Source organism: Amphiura filiformis, chromosome 8, assembly GCF_039555335.1.
Source record: "Amphiura filiformis chromosome 8, Afil_fr2py, whole genome shotgun sequence".
NCBI lineage: Eukaryota > Metazoa > Echinodermata > Ophiuroidea > Amphilepidida > Amphiuridae > Amphiura > Amphiura filiformis.
In genome coordinates, this window is record NC_092635.1 from 30,983,633 (window position 1) to 31,007,646 (window position 24,014).

Here is a 24,014-nt window from a genome sequence, read left to right on the forward strand (position 1 = left end):
TTGTGCGCCCTATCCAGTGATGAAAGTCAAATTTTTCAGCATTTCGGCACAAAATCATTTCAAAGATCAATTTAAGACCGATATTCAACTTCATTATGACCACAAATTAATGCGTGATTGGTCCTCGCAAGTTTTCGCAAGCTCCGCTCCAAGAATTGGGGAGGGGTGCCATTATATAGCCCTGGGCGCCACAACCCCTAGTTACGCCACTGTCCTATACACGTCGGACTATGCACATCCTTGGTCAGGGGCACCCTGGCCCAAAGTTACGCCACTGACCTTCATGGCATTTCGAGACAGGCCTATGTCCATTTTGGCATTTCGAGATAAGAAAGGGTCCAAAATATGAATATTGATCCAGGTCGTATGAGGAATGTTATCCCCGGTGGGGAAGTTTCTTATTTTTATTACAAAAAACGAACACACAACATTTTGCTATAGGGTAAGATTATTTAATCAACAAAGTAAAAACACGTCGCATAACAGATGATGGTGGATGCGATATCGCTATTTTAGACGTCGCCATTGGATTAACACATAATCATGAAATCTTCACAAACAATTCTAAATTTGTTATGTGGTGTCAAAGCAAAATTATCTTACTCTAAAACCGTTGGGGTTCTGCAAAGTACCCCACTGCAAGTATGTTAATTGTCCATTTATAATCGCTAACCGTGTATTGTGAATGGGGCTGTCAGCCCTGTATCTTCGCCAGCCTCGTACGTCCGTGTTGCGTGTCCTATGCCGCACAGTGTCTTCGACCCTATATCTTCATGGCAGGAATCGCCATGGTAGGTTAAATCCACAGCCACGATTAGCCATTTGGTTCAAACCTTTAAAGCTCTTTTAAACTAATAATTAGTCGAGGGACATAACTAAGGCTACTCACAATAGCCGGGTAATCGATCTTGGTTGTGCGTGATTAAGCTTGTATACCCCATTGAGGTCAATGGTCATCGACTTTTATACTGCCTACAGTGAGTGCAGCTGTACTACACGCTGCACGCTGTAGTCCATAACAGGACCAACGCAATATAAAATGGTCAAATTTTGAGTTCAAAGCGCACGGCCAATTTTCAAAGCGCATTCTAGCGACTATCATATCTGTTCAACACGTATTTCCAAGTTTATGAGACCAAATCTGGTTTCTTGAGAAAAAAATCATGACGGAGATATTCATCATTTTCTAACCCGGTATCAGAAGATTTTCGTCTGATATCAAAATCGTGCATAGCAATTCACGTGTATCGATCCCGTGTATTCATTTTAGTGTCCCTTCTGCACCAAATAATTATTAGCCAGGCGGTGTCGGTGTGTGCCGCCTGTCGCATAACATGATTTCAACCAATTTTTTTTGCAGTGTACGTAGCGTAGGCCTAGGTCCCATTTTTCGCAATTTTTCTTCTTTGCCCCCCCCCTTCCCGGCTGGCCAGGGTTTGGCCGCATGCGCATGCTGCTGCCACACAGAATGTTTAGCAGCCATCAAACTTGTAAACGAGGCTAAAATAACTTTTGAGCATCAACCGCTCGTTACAGCGAAAATCGATTAGCCTCATAACAGAAACCAACTTTCCCCATTGATGCGCAATGTTATGTGTCTGTATTGAGCTTGGTATGCTATAATTTATGGTAATGATGTGCAATGATTTATGTTCTTTATAACGTATTCATTTTAGTAACAAATCATGTTAACTGAATATCAAGCCTGTTAAGACCCAACTCATTCCTCTAATTCCCACTATTTTGAAATTTTATATTTGAGCAATTGATTTGCTTTTTTTGTTATTACGATTTATTACTTTTATTTCATAGAACGACGACACCATCTTCTGAGAGATCCATTTTAAGTTCTACAATTGCATTTTGGGACGTGCAGCAAATTTGTCGCCATTTTCATGAGCAATGGAATCAGAGCGAAACAGAAGAAAGATTTCTGATCAATGGAAAATGTGGCTTTTGGATCGTTAAAATAAATCTCAGCTGTCAAGATGACAACGCAAGTGAGTAGCTGCATGTAGAACTAATAGAAAGAAAAATACACAAAAGGAATCTTTAAAAAGCAACAGATTTTGTGTGTTGTTTACGTTTCAACTTTCATCACTGTTCATGATCATTCGAAAAGTGATTCGGCATTCAGGCATGTCCAGTCCCAGTCCAGTCCTTGGTTTACACGGTTTAGCCGGCAGCCAAGGCCGGTTTTATTATTTCATACCCAAACCATATAGTAAACCTTCTCTTAATCTGACCCTAACCCTGTAAACATCAAACCTAATCCTAATTTAGCCCTTTTTTTAGAACTAAAAAAAGTGAATTCAATTTCAAATTGCATGATGAATGATTTATTGAGCTTGCATGTTGCCGAGTCTCAACCTGAGAAGACTGAAGTTGCTTGTGACAAATTTGCTCACCGATGAGCTAGAGATCATTGCATTTGAAATCTAATCGGATTTGCCGAAGCATGATGATGCCGTGTATGTGTAAAGCCAAAGTAAGTAAACACAACCGATCACAACAGCCTGCGATCGCATCAAAAATGTTGCTGAAAGTAAAATAATAAATTGTATGTGAACAAAATTTTTAACTCATCAAAATAGGCAATCTTGATTCAAAAGAGACAGTTTACTCATCAAAATAAATTTCATCCAAATTTCAACATTACCAGAATACATCTGTTGCAAAAATGTCGGTGTTGACCGACCAAAAACAAGCAACGGACTGTAGCATCGAATGCGTAACTATCGTGTTCAAATTCGAAGCTAGAGTTCTAGATTAAAACGAAAGTTGATCCTCAAGCCTAGCGAGATCCAGGCCACTGCACTGGTGATGGATATTATTTCTTATGGGGGACATGGATAGAGCTGTTGGCTATCTCAAATCACATCGCAATGAAAATTTGAAAGTAACCTTTTACTTGAGAAAGCTAGGGCTCCACTTTACATGCTCACTGATTCTTCACTATCACAATTTTTTTGCACCGGAGGCTTTTTATTCTGTTAATGTTGATATTTTGATGAAAGTTATTTCGATTGATGAGTCAACTGTATTTTTTGAGCAAGATTTGCCTGATTTTGGACAGTCTAAAATTTTGCTGAAGTGTAATTTTAGCAACATTTTTTATGCAATCGCCTGTCGTGATCGGCTGTGTTTACTTCTGAACTTCCATTGCTTTATGCTTCCGTCAATTGCAAGCCCGGCTACCAGGGACCCGGGCACAGCGGGGACGTAGCAGGGGAGATTACCAAAGGCAATTGTAAAAATCCCCGCTATGCCCCGGGTATTGTCCCGGGTACCGGGCACAAATTGTGGGTGAAACCCCCGGTACTGTCCCCGCCCATGTCAGCCGGGCTGATTAACTCTCGTAGTGCCTTCAAGGCTGTTATGCTTCTGTCAATTGCAAGCCCGGCTACCAGGGACCCCAGGGAGATTACCAAAGGCAATTTCTGGTAATTTCAGGGTGACAGTCCCGGGTATTGTGTCTACAGTGCCCGGGTCCCTGGTAGCCGGGCTTGCAATTGACGGAAGCATTACACGGTGTCATGCATCAGTGAATCCGACTAGATTTTGAATGCAATGATCTCTAGCCTAGAATGTGAAGCTATCGTTGAGCAAATTCTTGGCTAGACTTCTCGAGCAAACCCGGTCATTTCATCCAAGCAAGTACCAGATCATTCCAGCAAGAGTACAAGTCTACCAATACTCATTCTTCCCTAGGCCAGTCACCTGGTGGAACACCCTCCCTGATAACATCTTGACCTCGCCTTCACCAGAGGTCTTCAAGAGAGCGGTTGCAAGTCACATCTAAATCTTCGCGCCTTTTTTACTTGCACCTATATAATACCGCACATGTGCCTACACCAGTCATCGGCATTAAATCCAGACTTTTGGACTTTGCTGATTATCACGTAGAAGTAGAAGAATCAATGGAAGTTTGAAAGTATCAAACACAGCCAATCACAACAGGCAATCGCATCCAAATTGTTTTTAAAATTGCACTTCAACTTAATTTTAGAATACGTTCAAAATAGGCAGTTCAGTTAACAGTTGACTCAACAAAATAATTATCATCCGAATTTGAACATCAGCAGAATTGTTTATCATGCAATTGTCAAACTATAGTCTCGTTCTCATACTACATGTGGTACAATCACAAACATCCAGTATTCGGAACGGCAGAAACCCGGGTGGGAAAGAGACTGTGTGCGCCGTCTTGCGATGTAAAAATTGGGTAGGACGATAACTCTTTGAATATTTTGGAATAATTTTGGACCAAATAATGAGACCGATGTTACATCACTGATTTATTATAAAAATGGCCATATAAATTTTTTTTTAAATGTAGATATTTATATAGCGCTTTATGCCGTAAACAGCCTCAAAGCGCTTTACATTTATTCCGCCATCATTAGAATATGTCGGAACCACGTTTACAGCCTACAAGTGGCGCAGGGTCCATCATTACAACGACTGTGACTACACTGTGACAGCTTCCCATTGCACCTGGGTGGGGTGAGGCAAGCGAGGCAAAGCGCCTTGCCCAAGGGCGCAACACGGTAGTGGGACGGGGAATCAAACTCACGTACGCACGTCGAGCAAGCTCTCAGATTATGAGTCCAAGGCCGTGACCACTGAGCCACCGTGCCCCATATACACTGTAGTATACTTGGCTCAGTACCGAAAAGACTGAGCATGCAATGTTTATAATAAGCTCTTTCATTCACTTTTTTCTCCAACTTACAGTCTGTTCAAGTTAAGTTGGAGCTGGGACATAGGGCTACATTTCGAGATAAGCCCACAGCCCAAGGATTCACACATGACTGGACTGTGTTTGTCAGAGGGCCCGCAATGAGAGCAGTATTCACCACTTTGTCGACAAAGTTGTGTTTCAACTTCATGAAAGTTTTGCCAAGCCAAGGAGAGGTAAGTTTGAGGCTGGATCAAATTGGGCTATTCCACTTGAAATCCATACACCCTATGATCCCTATCCGTGTACGAGTTTCAAATTGGGTTACCTGAATGGGTGTCTCAATTTGAAATGTACACCCCCCCCCCCCGGGTGTGGGAGATTAAGATTATTATGTCTTCCATAGGGGGTATATGGATTTCAACTGGAATCTATTATAGCCCTTTTTGTGTCAAGTGTTATTTTGCATACTTTTGCCCTAAAACTTGGTCAAAGTGTTTCTAATATATATGTTCTAATGTATTATATAGTGAAGCCGCCCTCTAATTTGCATATATTTGCATAATTAATGAGCTAATTGCATAAATGCTAATTAATTATGCAAATATGCAAATCAGGGGTGGCTTCACTATATAATACATTAGAACAGATTAGAAATACTTTGCAAAATATTGACAAAAAATTATACAGGGTGTAACAATAAAATTTGTACAATTTTGAAAATAGAATGACACAAGTTTTCCGCTTATTTTTTGGTTTGATATTTATATGTCTATCCAGATAATTTCATTAGCCAACAGCCAAGCTTTGTTCCAATAAAATCGATGGTATACAAGTGATGATATGGCCAATTATGTAACCTAGTCTTAACCGCTTGGGCCACTTTTGTCTAAGTGTTAAAAAGTGACTGAAAAGAGTTGAACCATGGACCAGTTGCATGGTACTCTTATGATAAGTAGTTTTAAACAATGGGTATTCGAAATGGTAGAAATGATTACATAATAGAATATCTCCTTGAGTTTTTGAAAGTCACAACTAAGCACTGACATAACAACCTCATTTACTAGAAATCGTGCCTGCAGCTCAACGCACCTTCAACCCAAATTCATGTTGGAAGAGCGTATTTTTATGGTTGTGACATTCGGTAGCACATGGAGTCAAGCAGCTGAAACCAAAAGATTGTTTATACATGTAGCTCATTTTCCAAACTCACGTCTTCCATCAAGGCATACAATAATACATATTTGTATGAGAAGTATGTAGAATTTGTTAACAGAAATTCTGGCAATAGTGGTCGCCCCAGAACAGCTAGAAGCCCAGCTGAACTCAATTTCAAAATTTTATTGTTTTGTACTTATGGATGCAAAAACTGTTCTCAGTTTTACCAATGATATCTCAGGCATATGAGAAATTACTTTATTTATAAGATAATTTCATGACTTCATTTTAAAGAAATATCATATTATTATTAAATTCATGTTAATTATATGAAGACACACCACTTATAATTCTTTTGTGTCAGTTCTTTGATGCTTAATGCACGATAAGCATATCTACGCGGTTCAAACTTGATATACGCAAACATGGCAAAAGTGGCCCAACACGTTTTCTGGACGATTTGATTATCGAACATAACTTTTGAACCCAAGCTAGTAAAGAAACCAACTAAACGTCTTCTTTTAGCCAAGATATTGGTGATTGTATTGCATATAACATTTGTGCCGTAACTCTTTTAGTTTTTTCCTGAGAAGTCAAAATGCAATTGTATAAATTTTATTGTTACACCCTCTATAGTCATTTTAGCTCATTAAATTTATTGATTATTGATAAAACCAATAAGATACAAAGAAAATATAAATTGATATATTTTGAAAACCGTATGTCCGATTTGCTTCAAACAAAAGGCATATTGATAAGTGTGCTTTGCTCTACTCAATTAATCTGTTTAAAACATGCTTAGATCACTTCCATAATGCCTCCAATACCTCCTTAAGTGCTAAGGGACTTTGGTGTAAAGCGCTATAAAACTAAAGAATTGTTGTATTATTTAATTATTATTATTATTATTATTATTATTATTAACTTTAAAACAAATTTAGTGAATCATTTTTTGGTAATCAGTTTTTTTATGAGGTGCGTGTTTTGGCTTCCAAAATTGTGTTTTTATCCGTTACATTTTATATGGTAGATTTAAAAATGAACTCATACATCTGAAACCCTTCAGGTATCTTCACCTACCAGAAGTGCCTGGATTTTGGCCAGTTGGTCTGGGATTCAAGTGCCAGTAACAATGGGGAATTATTTAGTGCCCCTGGAGAGGGTTCCTTTTCTTTTCTTTTGTTCATAAAACAAAATACAAAGGAGACCCAGATCAAGATACTTGAGCCCAATCTTCACATGGGTGGTTTGCAATCAGGAATCCACTTGATGGTCATTCATATCAAGAGACTTATTGATATAGCTGTTTGGGTGGCAAAAATTGGGTATTGAAGTCAAAGTGTCTTTAATTGTGTCACCTTTTTAGTCATTATTAATTCAATAACAAAATAGTTTATTACTAGGGCTGCTAGGAATACGCAATAGCGTTATTTGCGACACAATTTGCATATTTTGGTTCAAAAATATGCGTTTTTTGACATTTTGGGGGAAATCTAAAAAAATGAGCTTTTTTTTGCGTTAAAAAAAAATAGACTCTCCAAATCCACAAAAATAAATTGGAAAAATCACAAAAAAAAGTTTGTCATTTTAAGGGGAAAACTTGAGATTTTGGCAATTTCTGTATTAAAAAATAATATAAAAAAAACCCCAAAACATTTGACCCATATTTGTGAGTTTTAGGATAAGTTGTGGAGGGTAAGTGTTACACCTATTTTTCTTGCCTTATTATTATATCTGGCCCATGATTCACAGGAAATAGTATAATATCTGAAATAATGCAGATCAAATGTGAGGGTTCAGGGTTGTTGACCATTTTGATTATTGTCTACTGTAATGTACATTGTACAATAGGCTGATTCTGAGAAAGATTTACAGAGCACTCTCTCATTATGTATATTTCAGTGTAAAAATATACCCATGCAAAACTTTTGAATGTGCTACCGGACTCATGAGAAGTCAATGGGATTTTTAAGTGAAATATTTCCTCTGCTGTTTGTGTTTTTGCCAACAACAAAATCATTGACTGCATCATGACTCTCATTTTCAGTTATACACAGTGTAGATATAATATGTGACACGATCTGGTCTATGGCGGCCAAAGGCGGCAAATTTGAAACTGAGATAAAGGTACAAATATGGAGTAAACAAAGAATAATTAAATAAGAAAATAGACATCAAAAAACTTCATAACTTTAGAACCAAGTATGCTAGACCTTTGGTGTTTTCAGTGAATGATAAGCTATTGTATATGTGTAGTATATAATGTAATAATTACAGTAACTCAATTTTCAAAAATTCCTCCTTTGGCCCCCCATGGACCAGATCGTGTCACATTTATAAATTAATCATTGGTATTAAAAAATTATCTTTGAATACAAAAAAAAAAAACTCAAAATACTTGCAGAAGGAATACACCTATTAAATAGCATTTGCAATACAAGTAGCTGTATTGTGGCTATTCCATGTATGGCTGTGCCAAATTGATTCCGATTTTGTGTTTGCAAGTTATGCATGATTATGTGTATTACACTGCTCCATAGACAATGTGTTGTAATTTCGTTCTGGTGTACCAGAACGTAAAATTTCAAAATTTCACGATATTTTTGCTAATTTCCCCCCAAAAAATGTAATTTTAATAATTTTTTAAAGAGGTTATAGACCTTACATTACTTGTTATTGAAGGTTGGAACCAAAAAAAAAGCACCACGATTTTGTATATAATGAGCTAATAAAAACCAGGGCAAAAATGTTGAACAATCCCTTGTTCACAATGTAGTGACATTCATCATCTTGCATGATCTCTTTTATTACCAGTCATCAAGGAGTACCCATTTCAAGTTGAAGAAGCCGGGTATGCTGGTTTCCTTATGCCAATTGAAGTCTATTTCAAGAACAAAGAAGAGCCAAAGAAAGTCATCTTTCAGTATGACCTGTTCCTACATGTGATAGGACAGCCACCGGTGAACCACATCCGATGTGAGAAGCTGACGTTCAACAACCCGACGGAAGACTTCAGGAGAAAGCTCATCAAAGCTGGAGGGGTTAGTATCATGCATGTTTCTAGATCTATTTCAAGCAGGGTTAGCAATAAGGATTGAAAGTCAGGAATTTTTCACCCCAAACTTTACCCCCAACTCATATGAAAACCAATGAAATTTTAGAGGTGAAAAATATTTTTGAGATGGAGTGACCAATTTTTTATCATTTTATATAGGCTAATTGCTACTTAGTGATTGAACAGATTTTGTCAATCAACCACAGACTTTCTCTCACAATGTTTCTCATAATTATTTCGGGAGTGAAAAGTTACTGCAGTTACAAAATTCATGAGTGAAAAAGCTTACAAATTTTAGTGAGTGATTCACCCCCCCCCCCCCCAGTTCTGAGTTAACGCCATCCCTGACTTCAAGGGTAATAATCACAAATTTCAGGCATGTACATGTACCTACAGTATCTTGCCGGTAGATATGTACCCATTTATGGCATTAAACTAACATCATTTTGTGTCTAGGATTATATTTATTCCACTCTCATGAATTTGTGCCCATCTACATACATGTATATCTACTGTAACCAATGTTACATGATTATACCCTGACTTTCTGAACCAGTCGTGCTGGTAACTCGTAAAAATAACCCCTGAATAGCCAGACTACAAAACTTACAAGCCACTAAGTTTGGATTTCTCTTTTAAAATCTGTTTTGTTTGTTTGATTGATCACTTCAGTTAGATTTATTCACATATTATCACAAATATTGGTTGGTTAGTTGGCTTTGTCTGAATTTGCACTAACATACATACACAATTACATACATTATATTTATTGATATTCAGTTGATTTTCAAGTATTTCAAAAGTGAAAGACACATTGCATGTGATGTGAAATCTGATATTGGTCCTTATGTTGCCATTGCTGTTGTGTTTTACATTTGTTTGAAATTGTGTTTTTGTTGTGCAACAAGTGAACAATTTCCAAGGTGAATTTTAAGTTCTTATTTGTTTTGATTTGTGTTCTTGTTTGTTTGTTTTTTCATAAATTTTGAATTTTACAAGTGGAATTCACTACTTACTATATATGAAATTTACAAACATAAAACATTAAAAAAATATGGCGTATTTGAAGTCAAAATCATCATAATCCTTAGCTGGAAGTTTCAGATGGTCATATTATTTTGACATATGATATGGAATTTGGTTGTATAGGTACATTGAACATGGACTATGGTATGTCATCACTTGAACAATTCTGAGTGGGCAATTGTTTTTAGGGAGGGGTGTTTAAAATTAGTTAGAATATGGCAGAGAATAATGGATATTTATGTCAATTGTTTCACTAACTGTTTTTAAAATCATTCCTTGCCTGGCTGACTTGATTGTTAATACTTTTTTAAACCTTCCATTATAATTAAAAACTATCCGGAGATAATTATAATCATCACACACAATTAGGTTCTCATTACCATAGTGGAATAATGGTCTTCTGATCTTCCCATGAGAAAATATTTCAACTTTTTTTTTGCTTGGGTTAACAGCAAGATTCCATGTTTGACAATAACTGTAAAGAGAATTGAGTGCATCTTGAAAATATTTATATGTGGGAGTGTTTATTAAGCCGAATAATACATTGTCAGATTTCTTCATATTGTGTTGTATACCTCACATTGATTCACAGTTTTGAGGTAAATTGAACTAGTGGCTTTGATATTAGAAGTAAAAACATGTTTCAGAACAGCCCATATTATGTGGTATACCACAATTGGGAATGCTATTACTTTTTCATTCATAACATCAGGGCAAAAATTTCACTGGGTTTATGAAAAAATATGAGCTTTCTTTTGATATCAAAATCAGGCGGCGAGTGGCATGATAGAGCCGGCAACTTGTGAAACCGCCTGGCCGTATGGCATTTTCCATACTCGGTTAGTTTTGTGGGGTTCATTATCGAACCCCAACGGTTTTAGCTTGTATCTATATAATAATACGCATCGTCTATCTGTCTGTATATCTGTCTGTCTATCTGTGTGTCTGTCCGCCTATTTTCTCGGAGGCTAGGGGTCGCACGCCTCAAACTTGGTGGGTGGGTGCATCTTGACCCCATACAGATCAAGTTTGTATTGGTTAATAGTGGGTCAAGGTCACCCGAGGTCATCCAGGGGTCAAATTAGTAAAAACTGTTTTTCTCAGAGACTGGGGGTCGCCGTTCCTCAAACTTGACGGGTGGTGCGTCTTGACCCGGGACAGAAAAAGTTTGTATTGCTTAGTGGGTCAAGGTCACCAGAGGGCATCGAGGGTCAAATTAGTAAAGACTGTCATATGGGCATACAACTTGGTGGGTAGGTGCATCTCGACCTAAGACGGAACAAGTTTGTATTGGTTAGTGGGTCAAGGTCACCCAGGGGTCATCTGAGGTCAAATTAGTAAAAACTGTTTTCCGATTATTTTCTCGGAGACTAGGGGTCGCACGTTCCTCAAACTTGGTGGGGGGTGCATATCTAGACCTCAGACAGAACAAGTTTGTTTCTGTAAGTGGGCCAATATCACCCAAGGTCATCTAGGGGTCATATAAGGTCAAATTAGTAAAAACTGTCGCATGGGCATGAAACTTGGTGGATACAGTCAACTTTTAGAGTCTAATTTTTGGACGGTCATTTTGGGGTCATTCGGGGTCACCCAGGGGTCATCTGAGGTCAAAATAGTAAAAAATGTCGTATGGGCATGAAACTTGGTGGGTACAGTCAACTTTTAGAGTCAAATTTTTGGACGGTCATTTTGGGGTCATCCAAGGTCAAATTACTAAAAGCTGTTGTATGGGCATGAAACGTGGTGGGTACAGTCAACATTTAGCGCCAAATTTTGGAAGGTCATTTCGAGGTCACAAGGGGTCATCTGAGGTCAAATTAGTAAAAACTGTCCTATGGGCATAAAACTTGGTGGGTACAGTCACCATCAGCCAGGTAATCGCGACAGCCGAGAACCGCCAAATACGGGTAACCGCCTAGTTTATATTATTTATTAACATAGGCCTATTTGTTTGTGACATTTCAAGCTTTTTAAAATTTCAAAATAATCCCATTCAATTACACGGTTGACGATGAAAATTTACTGAATTTAGAGAATGCACAGCGACCACCACCTGATCAAAATCTCAGTTTTGATCAAGGTAGAAAATCGGGGGTTGAGGCTGTTGATCTACATGTAGTCACACATCTTCAGCACATGTGGTTCTGTTTTCCTCCTTTTTTATCATGTGCCAAATTAATGTTTTATTAAAACAATTTGATAAACTCCATCACAGACAAAAATCATATTTGCTTGTACAATGTACAAGACTGATTAATTATTTCACGTAGTCACAGCATGGACAAATTCATCAAAATGTCCTATTTTCAAACAAATGTCATGATTTACTGTATAAGTTGAAATTTTCATAAAATTAATTTTTTGTGTTTTCCCAATTTTGTACTGTTTGCTTTGTTTTTAAATTTGCAATTATAAATTTCCTTACATTGACCTATACACAAAACTGACAAAAGGAATATATTTGTGTGTTGTTATTTTCGCGGTAGCAGCTTGTAATGTGAAAAGCATGAAAATAAATATAGCACAAAAAATTCCACTTCTACTGTACTTAATGCATTGTCACTCACTACGGGGAGACTGAATTAAAAAGCAAGCGCTAAATTACAGTGTAGGAGAACATGTTCCACAGGTCTCGTAGTAGTAGGTGTGTTGATTCTGTTTCAAGAGATTGTTACACGGCGACAGAGAAATCGCATTGACATCAATTCTATTTTAAGTTGGTTGTGTTACTATAAATAGATACAGACGCCTTTGGGGGAATAGTTGCATCATCTGCAAATGCACTGATATAATGTTGTAGCAGCCGAAAACAGTTTCTTGTGCTTTTAGTTGTTTGTCCTGATGTGTGAAAATACGATAAAATTCAATTCCCCTTTATTTTGTTATAAAAACAGAAGAAATACATAATATATTTTACATTATCAAGAAAACAGACAAAATACAAATTTTTAAAACACACTACTATCATGAAACAGATAAAAATTCATTTAAAAGTATAAATAAGAAAAGGAGGGGAAGCCCTTGAAGAATCGAAAGTCCAATAAATCCACCCTCCTTTTATGAGATATGCAAAAAGGATGAAAAAAAAAAAGTTAAGAAAGAAAGACTATAACATAATGTACAAAATGGGTTCCAGGAGTTCATTGTAAATGTAAGATACGATATATGCAATTTGTATTATTATGGAAAGTTTTTTTTATTGATATGGCTTCTTTCTCTTTGATGTGTTTAATTAGGAATGAGTAAAATAATTTTATCTTTGACTTCAATATGTTGAATTGAAAACATTGCCATAATTGAAACATTGAAAACATTGAAATAATGCCAGACTCTCTTTATTAAAAATCAGGTGCATGGGAACATGTTTTGTATTATAAGCACTACATGTAGGAACAAACTACATGTAACAGACAAACAAACTGATGCAGTGCCCGAAAAAGTACATTGTACATGTAAGCATAGATTCTGCTTGTCCTATCCTCAAAACATTTCAGTTGTACCTAAAATGTGTCATATATTTGGGTGTAAAAATCATATTTGTTGGATGTTTTTTTGCTCTGGAAGACCCATAGCTACAGATTAAGAAACCTGCGCTAGCTTCAAAACTTGCCATTCTGATTATACGGATATCGGTCACTGGCACCTTTTAACACTCAGTTGGTTGTCCGTCGGACAAGTGCATAGCTCATCATGGTTGTCCCCAGTGGTTTTTGAACAATCAGACAAGAGCATAAGTGCTTATTTCGAACATTGAACTAATGTACCTGTGGGCTCTTTACTGTACCAGAAAGTTGATGAGGAAGCATAGTATTGATGAACAGTACCGGTAGTGAACAAAATACCAACCAAATTCAGTTGAAATGACTCTCATATTGATGTACATTCATTGTAGGATTTCCTGTCTATAACAGGGTAAAGCTTCTATTTTCCCCTCCAAATGTTTTTGTTTATGTAGTTTTGTGTGTATCTTTTGAGTTCAAAAGAACACCTGTGGGTGAACATATCTGGTAACATTAATAGCAAGAACAAGCTGAAGGCTCCAAAAGTAATTGAAAATGTCAGGTAAAGCAATCATCGTTTACAAAATTTTCAACCATAGTGCTGTATACAGGTTTTTGATATCTTTTTTTTTATAGTTGTATCATTGATGTTCCTTAGGAACTTGGGGTGTTGCTAAAATTACACTTGTTTACTATCAGTACCGGTATGACTTGATTTGAGTTGGATTTAGAGGATCCACTCCTTCAGAGTGCTTTTGTAGTTACATGTACCATATTCAACATAGTACCAGGGGCACTTAAGTCAGCCGTGGGGAAGGGGCCGTATTAAAACAATGAAATTATGGAAGTCAAATTGGGAAGGTTAATAAACATTCAAGTGTATGAATAAAATCAGTCATGATACTATTAAGTCATGGTGTTAATGTAAATTTGACATTTGACCAATTGGATTTGTTCAAGCACTGCACATTGAAAAGAGGGGCACTTACATGTAGACAGTTGTCACTTTTGTAGGGCCTTTTTAATAGGGGAGGGGCACTAGTTAGATCGTATACGGTAATTGTTCATTGTTAAATTTTACCTTTTTGTCAGATAAATAAAATAATTGGGTTTCTGGGGGAAAATAAACGTAAGTCACATTGTGTCTAATGATATCAAAATGGACATTTCGCAAACATTTCTCTGTTTTTTATCAAAAAACAACAACAAAAAACGAAAACAGATTGTGGAGGTCAGTTTCTTTGGAGCTGTGTTCTGTGCCAGTATACGTTCTATATAAGATCCCGACTGACCTACCTTATTTTTTTTAATTTTTGTTGCGCTAATCAAACCATCATTTTTCCGCCCTTACCGCAAAGCTTGTCCAGTTACATTGAAAAAAGATTGAGGATAAAAAAATCAGAAAAAAAATCAGTGTCTCAAGGAACAACTTTTGAAAAATGGTCACTACCTCCACAACAGTCCTGATCGTAATCTCTTAATCCTAATCCTCCTAAGGTTAATAAACATTCAAGTGTATGAATAAAATCAGTCATGATACTATTAAGTCATGGTGTTAATGTAAATTTGACATTTGACCAATTGGATTTGTTCAAGCACTGCACATTGAAAAGAGGGGCACGTACATGTAGACAGTTGTCACTTTTGTAGGGCCTTTTTAATAGGGGAGGGGCACTAGTTAGATCGTATACGGTAATTGTTCATTCTTAAATTTTACCTTTTTGTCAGATAAATAAAATAATTGGGTTTCTGGGGGAAAATAAACGTAAGTCACATTGTGTCTAATGATATCAAAATGGACAAAAAAAATTGTTTGGTATTCTTAATTTCACAAAATTATGAAGTACATGTAAGAACACCTTTACTTCCGATTAGAATTATATTAGCAATCAATGTTAGCATATTGAATGTTTATTGTTACTTTGTCAACACACAGACTATCACAGATAAGGATATGAGAGACATATTACGTTACATAAGGTGTGAAATGTCCCTACTGCAGTGAACGGCCATGACTCTCTAAAATAGATCTTTGAGTGGAGTAAATTGTCTTGCTTGCTGTATCTTATGAAAACAAGCTGAATATATGACGATGACATGTCACTTTAAAATAGGGATGTGAAATGTTCCTGCGAGGCTGACGAGGTTGTCATGCATAATGGGGATATATCTGAATTACAGTTGATGAATGATCATGTAGTGGGTGTACATCATTTTGTTCCAAAATGTGGTGTTTTATTTTTCAAATATTGTTGGTCCAATGTTGTTTTGTCTAAATACACTTAGTGTAAAATTTGTTGGTCCTAAAGATATTGTGTCTACACATTTTTTTTTTCGTCCATGTATAGGACAATTTTTCTGTTGGCTGAAAATATACGATTCAAAGTAAGGTTTGGACCAAATTAAAAGGACACACTATGACCCCCCAAAAAAAAAAAAAAAACCAGCTAGAAACTGAAGCAATAGCCATGGTGAAAGACAATCTAGTGCATTAATATTTACTAGAACAGTAAAGAAGATTAAAAAGGAATAATAAAAATGAAATCGGCAAATTTCATGGCTACATGTAGTTAGTTAAGATCTACAAAATTTTGGCGCACACAGATTTTTTATATGGAAAAGGCATAACTTCCATGAATTGAATATATTTTATGACAATGTGACGTGTCATATCAAAAAGAGACACTTTTGGGTAGGTTATCAATTTTGAGTGTTTTACATCTTATAGAGATATTTTGCTCCACAACGCTGTTTTCCCCCAATGAAATTGGACATTCCTAAGTGAAGATATTGAGTTTGTAAGTTATGGTATTATAAAATTAGAAATTGAGATTTTGGCCTTTAAAAATATTGTTGACAATGTTGAGAGTAGGAATTACCTTTCAAAATGTCTCAAAAAATACAAGATGCCAGTTATATTCTGGTCTGAAAATATCAGACAATATTTTAAACATTATTAACATCACAACTTTGCAACAAACCCAAATTGTGAAAAAATCACCCCAGGGATGATTTGTTGCTATTTCTCCATTTATGATCCAGCCCAAAAGTGTCTTCTTTCGATATATCACATCACATATATTGCGCTAAAATGTGGTTTTATTTCCAGTGGGCAAAACTGAAAACTGTCATGCTTTGCAATGACAGCCAGGAGGTAATATATTCAAAATCAATAAAAATAATTAAGTGCATGGAAACATGTTGCAATTGGCATGTGTACTGTTATTACTTGTTTCCTGCATGCTTGGGATGAACAACATTTTAGGTCGTCATAAATATTTCCTCTTTATTTGCTCTAGACTGGTCAAAATACATGGTAACAGTCATTAATGTTTTTTCCTCTGTTGGGAGTTCACTCCGTGTTATCTCTATAGGAAAAGCTGTGAGTCATTTAGAAAACTTGAATCATGTGATGGATTTTCTGTTCCTAGGATTTTGTAGGCTGAGCCTATGTTGTAGGTGTATGGGATATTTTGGCAGCTGAGTTACAATGGTTGACTCCACACGAGAAGTGGCATCTGCATTAAAACGCTGCATTCCTGTGATGTGTTTCAGTGTGATACCCTCTTGTGTGTGTAGAGCACACACACCCCCACACTAGTGATGTGGTCGACATGCCTTATGTCGACATAATGTCGACGTCGGCACGTATGCCGACATGTCGACATCAAAAAATCATGTCGACAATTTTTTTTTTTTTTTTTTTTTTTTTTTTTTTTTTAGTTTTTCAAAAAATATTTTTGGCCAGAAAAGCAAGTTATAGGCCCAAAATGACTTGTTATTCAAGGTTGGAAACCAGAAAAATACTGCTACTCAAAAAAAGCAAAAATTTTTTTTTACAAAGTTGGATGAACTTGTACATTTTGATTACCTTTGCTTCTATTGAACAGTCAGGGACACATTGAATTAGTATGCATTGCTAGCTGTTCAATAGAAACAAAAGTAATTCAAATGTACAACTTTTTCAACTTTGTAAAAAAAAATTGGCATTTTTTTTTTTTTTGAGTAGCAGTATTTCTCTGGTTTCCAACCTTGAATAACAAGTCATTTTGGGCTTATAACTTGCTTTTCTGGCCAAAAATATTTTTTGAAAATTAAAAAAAATTTTTTTATGTGTCGACACACTGTCGACGTCGGTATACGAATTATATCGACATGTCGACAATAAAAAACGGTGCCGACCACATCACTACCCCACACCCCGTCTGTGTTTGCCTCCAAACGTGGACATTGTGTTTTGCTATCTAACCGAGGATGTGTGTATGATGTTTTCATTGCCTAACCGTGGACTAAAATGGCGGATTTTTTGTGTGTATAATACTGAAACGAATTTTAGCCATCACCCCGCGGACGGTAGTTTTTACACGTGTGGTCCTCGGTTTCAGGCAAATAGCGTTTAAAGCATCTAGCATGCATTTGAGGTCTTTTGCAGCAGTTTGAGACCGAGGACAGTCCTCGGTTGGAAGTAGGTCCACAGTTTAGGGTGAAAAATCTTGTGTGTGTCCTCGTTTGTCGGCAAATACGTACGCACCCCTGCACCATGAGAGCATTGAAACAATTTAATGCAAAGTCACCCAATGTAGAACAGTTTTGCTGTGAATATTTCTTTATTAATTAAAAAATATTTAATTAAATAATATGTAGACCTAATAAATGAGTTGTGTGCATTGCATTTCCCAAATAGAGCGCATTTATTATTAGCCTCATTGTAGGCATTCATTTTCAACCCAAAACAGTATCTTTTAGCTAACACCTTGCATCTATTAATTAAATAGTTTGGAGCATAAACTTGTGCACATAAAATTATACACATTATGTTTTTTCCCACTTTTTAAAAAAATTATTGAAAAGAAAACATTTCAAGTCCATTCACATTTCTATGGTTTTATCAAAAAACAAAAAAACAAAAACAGATTGTGGAGGTCAGTTTCTTTGTAGCTATGTTCTGTGCCAGTATACGTTCTATATAAGATCCCGACTGACCTACCCTAATTTTTTTATGTTACGCCAATCCAACCTTTTTTTTTGTCCTTACCGCAAAGCTTGTCCAGTTACATTGAAAAAAGATTGAGGATTAAAAAATCAGAAAAAAAATCAGTGTCTCAAGGAACAACTTTTGAAAAATGGTCACTACCTCCACAACAGTCCTGATCGTAATCTCTTAATCCTAATCCTCCTAATCCCAATCTGAGTCTTAATCCTAACCCAAACCCATCCTAAATCCCAACCCTTATCCTGACTCTAAAACCTAACCCTAATCCAATTTTTTGTGGTGGATGGTGGAAATTATCTTGAAATCTTGCCCAAATAAGACATGTCTTGCATAAAAAGAGTAACACATTAGTGTCACAATTTCTTTCTCACAAATTCAGTTCTAATATGTCTTTTATCAGTTAATTTTCAAGCTCAGTACTCGCAGGGAATGTATTATGTCAGAGATTCCTGTACTATAGAATTGCTAAGCTAATACACATCCTGTGCACAGAATTTATGAGAAGCAGTTGGTTCTTGTATACTCCTGTCATTAGATCGCAACGCATGAATGATGGAATTGAAATTGTAATTTTAGACGTGAAGCTGTGTTTTCCCCCTCATACTTCACGACTATCTCTAATAAAGACATTTGTGACGCAATGGAAATGTAAAAATGCTCTGGGCATGTGTCAAGTCAAGAAACATTTAGTGTTATTATATACACATAGTATCTTATTCAGTGGCCAATATTGGTGTTATTGACATCCCAGTTTGTATACAGGAAGAAGCCTATTTACAGGCAAGCAGACAGGTCTGTAGACAATTTGGACCTAGTCTCTGGCAGACTGGAAAAAAGATGTTGGCCATGCCCATTTTGGGTAATCTTGAAGCAAATCATGCATATTTATGAAGGAAACAGCAACGATATGAATGACATTTGCTGCATTTTTAATGTTTTAAGTAATTGTATTTCTCTGTTGCTAGGGGATTATGTGAGCATTGCATTTCTCTGTTGCCATTGGACTTTCTTTCTAAAAGGAATTTGTGCACATTTACATTCAGGGAGGAAGTTATTAATCAACTAATTAAATTTTACTATTTTGGATAGATTTCCTGGCTCCAGGGGAAGTTCTTGGTATTTTGCCTGTACCCATATCCTCCTAAATTGGTTTCCAAAAGTGACACTTTTGAGAGCCAAATAAAGTGGAAATAACCCTTTTATCACTGAATAGATTCATCAGGTTTGTAGATACATTAAGGATAATTTTCATTGAAACAAAACCAATTAATTTACTCACTATTGACAGTTTCGCCTATCATGGTCGATAGGCATCATCAGAATGATGATGGATGATCCTTACTTCAGGTTGGACGTATCCCGACTGTAGAGGGTGTATTTACATCCATGAGAGGATCATACGCGTGACTCAGGTAGTGGGCTCCCTCGTCTCTGTTCATGACGTTGGTTCCTCTTCTCCTTATCCATATTGACTCTACAGTCGGGATACGTCCAATCCATCATTCTGATGATGCTTGTCGACCATGATAGGCGAAACCGTCAATAGTGAGTAAATTAATTGGTTTTGTTTCAATGAAAATTTTCCTTAATAACCCTTTTAGTTTAACAGGGGTGGCCAACTTATGCAAGCCACTAGAGGCCCTCGATGATGTCCAATATAGTATCACAGTTCTTGGCAAGAATATTTAATTTTGTGATTGCATCATTGAATCTAACACATGATTGTTTTATATATATGTTGCATTCCAGGTTGGGATATTAGAGCTAGATGGTTCACCTTCACACAATGCAGACAAGCCAACATCATTATCTACATATAAGCCACATTCTGCTAGTTCAAGTTTGCAGACTTGCAAAATCAAGGTGGGTAACCAACTGTTGTAGATAATTGGACAGGTGTATCACAACTTTTTCGTACACAATTGAACATATCAACTTATTTTGAGAATGTATGAATGTTGTAAGTGATAAGAAATATGAAGGCATTTTCATCTTTCTGGTCCACAACATTTATGGAGGGGGTGTCCCCTGAGCATTGTGGGTAATATGGTTTCATACTTTCTGCTGCTTCAGCGGTATGACGCTTCATCATGCTGCTTGCACTTCTCTGCAAGCGGAGCAGCACACCACTAAGCGACAGCGGCATGACCAAGCACCGCTCTTTGCTCATTGGCCAAAAATTGCATTCTGTTCTCATACGTCTAGAGCAGCACCCCTCCCGTGTTGACTTGAATTCAACTCCTAGGGATATGCCGCTTTGGGCAAAGCATTGGGTGGTTGATCGGCTTGCTGCTAGTTACCGCTAGCATTTTTGGTGCAACTGTGCATTGAAGCAAAATTGTTGTCAAACCGGGAAGTGGCAGGAAAGTATGAAACCAGCATTAAGGATGGAAATTGTCAGGCACAAAGTTTGTTATAATAAGCTTTGTGTGTTAAAATTTTGGTAAGTTTCAATGTTGCATTATAAGAATCCTGGTATGTATGATCCATTAGGCCATATAAAATTAATATTTTGGTTCTCATCCCCTCCCACCTCAACTTTTGGGATTTGTCAGATTTTTTTATATAGATTTTTCAAAAAATGTAAGATGCTGGAATGCTTTAGGAAAACTTGATACAGATAATTAAGTTTATTAGAGAACAAGGATCACTTCCAAGTCTTTTTGTAGTACTTTAGGAAGCTTATCCTTTAGAATCTCACATCTGAAGAAAATGAAAAAGGCTCCCCTTCTTTTCCTAGAGTACTGTTGGAAATGAAAATTCCAAAGAGGCCAAAAGGCATGAAATCTTTTCAAGGAGAAAGTAAGAATGCAAAATGTGTAAAAATGAGCATAAAAGAGAAAACAAAACAAAATTCATTTGTCTGTTTATTGAAGTGGGAGGCAAGTTGGGCTGAACAAGGGGGTGGGGTCAGATGCTGATTTCAAGTATCTGTCAGTCTGGAATGTTATGATTCAGTCTTGAGAAAGTCATGAAATGTAAAATTTAAAAGTGTCTAGCAACCCTGATGAAGATCATATGTGTGTACATCACTTTTTTGTTGTTTGTTTTTTCCTCGCATGTTAAAAGTTTTACAAATTTATGATATTTTAGATGTTTTGTTTATTTAAAAACATGTAACACACAATATTTTAAAATTTACTTTTGTTTCCATTAACAGCAAGAGCCAGATGACAGTAGCATTCAGAAGTACAGTAGCACCTCAGGGAAACCACCCAAACCAGCCGATGTCAAACCTGCCTGGAAGGAGCACAAAGCAGCCTCCAAGGGACCCAAGTCAGCTTCAAAAGAGCCCAAAGCAACGACAAAGGAGCCCAAAACAACTACAAAGGAGCCCAAATCAACGACAAAGGAGCCCAAATCAACTTCAGGTAAATCTGCATCTAAGGAAGCCAAAGCTGCCTCCAAAGACCTGAAATCTACTTCTACGAAAGAGTCTAAATCGAACTCTAAAGTAACCCAAAAGGGGTCTGGAAAAAGACCGCCTTCATCGTCACCACCACCACCGCCAACATCCTCTGGGTCAGCGACTTCTCAAGAGGGAACAAAAAAGCGGAAAAAAAGTACATCTGCCAAGGAGAAAAACAATACGAAGCAAAGTGATAAGTCCTCAGAAAAGTCCTCAGGAGATAAAACAAAAGGAAAAGGCAAAACAAGTAAATCTAAAAATGCTACCAAGCAGAATAGTAAAAAAAAACATCAACGATGATCTGTTTGCGCCTGAGATTGTTGTTGATAGGAGTAAGTCGAAAAACAACAAGAAAGAACCGCCTCCTAAAGTGTTGCCGCCATTCGATGCAGAACTTAGCACAGATGAGCGAGCACCTGGGGACGATGATGATATGGACGTTCCAAGCCCCAGTTCAAGTATTAGCTTTTCATCATTACCAAGGGGTGGTGGAAAAGGTGCTCTCAATACCTTAATGCATGAAATAGATGAAAACGACGATGACTTTGATGATCCAGACATCGTCGCACCATTCCAATCGGACTTTAGCAATCACCACTCAGTATCCAATAATTTAAGCAAAGATTACGATAGCGGCTCTAGTAGGTCGTCAAGTATCGAACGAGAAAGGGAGCGAGAAAAAGATCAAGGAAGGGGGAAAGACAGCAAGGGGAAAACAAAAGAAAAGAGTAATAGTAAAAAAGGTAGTAGCAGTAATGGACCTAAAAAGAATGCCAAAACAGAACGGAAGTCCAGGACTTCAGAGAGCAGCAGCAGTTCAAAATCAAAATCACAAACACAGAGTCATCATGAGTATTTAACCGAGCTAGTGCTTTTACATCGAAAACTGATGTCGCTTAGAAGTCGAGAACAGATTCAGAGGATAGTAGATCTTATAGGGATACAGATCACTTTCAGATTTCAGACAATAGTTTTGATTTTGATCTGTGCAGTCTTGATAAGACGACGGTGAAGAAGTTGCAAGAGTGTGTATTACCATTACCATAGATGGTACGACGGAAATGTAGTGTACGTGTAGAAAGCGCCGCAGCGGATCTGTGCAACCCAGCTGTTGATGTTTTTTATTTTGCCAAGAACAAGTGTTGTTGATGTTGATATATTGAAAGCTGTTTTCTTGCCAAGAAATTTAAGAACATTGTTTAGAGGAATAGAGGTGATATGAACCAGTTCACGGTTAGCTTATTTTTTTTTTTTTTTTTTTTAAGATTTCTAATGAAAATCCAAATTATTTGAAAATATGAAAGCAACTCTAGAAATCTCACAGGACCTGTGCGGACAAACTTTTGTAGCTTGTTGTTCATAACATGTACTGAGTATACATGTGTAGTCCCACCCTTTCTATCATGAAATATGGTCAGAATCGGGGGTGGGATAATACCTGGATCTCCAAGTTGTGAAATAATAAACATTCTATATTAAGTAAATATATTATTATAAATTACAAGGAACTAATTCTCGGAGACACCAAGTTTAAATTTTCACGGTGGTGTTGTTTTTAAAATCAAAATTATTTTGATAAAAAACTATTGACCTGGTTAATGTCACCTTGAATGCTGTAAGAGAAAAAAATGTGACCAGTATATTATAATATACCAAAGAGTATATCAGTAGGGTTCAAACATTGCATTGCAAGGTTCAAATATATTACAGATACGTTGTTGACCCATCATTCAAACATTTGTCAATGTTCTCCTTAAGCAGTTTACAATGGCAATTGAACCATTCTTAAGGCAGATTTTGGCACCTTCCTGATCAATTGAAAGGGACTTGATCATTGTTAGTACAGAAATCTGTAATTATGTAGAAGTATAATACCATTATGTTATTCCAGTTGAAATCCCCGATGTAAGACATGCTGTTACTCTTCCACACAGAGAGTGTGAATTTCAAATCGGTTATCTAAATGGATGATTCCGTTAATCTACACCCCCTGTATGTGAGATAAAAAGTCATGTCTTCCATAGGAGGTGTATGGGTTTCAAGTGGAATAACCCATTTCGCATAAGATTTGGTTCAAACAGTATCAGTAACATGTTAATATCCATAAGCAGTGGAATACTCAGCACCAGAAAACTACAACATTCAAAATCAAATAGTCACCAAATCACGTCACCCATTGGAGCCATTTTGCA

General features: G+C 36.8%; 1 protein-coding gene across 1 annotated transcript; it reads left to right on the forward strand.

Moving 5' to 3' along the window:
* Positions 1–1,822: 1,822 nt before the first annotated feature.
* Positions 1,823–23,718, forward strand: LOC140158946 (uncharacterized). Its single transcript, XM_072182236.1, is given in 8 exon segments — positions 1,823–2,000; positions 4,738–4,839; positions 4,842–4,917; positions 8,654–8,880; positions 20,163–20,276; positions 21,574–22,095; positions 22,097–22,757; positions 22,760–23,718. Coding segments are annotated over 8 exon segments (1,824 nt in total). The 5' UTR covers positions 1,823–1,988; the 3' UTR covers positions 22,870–23,718.
* The last annotated feature ends 296 nt before the right edge of the window (positions 23,719–24,014 follow it).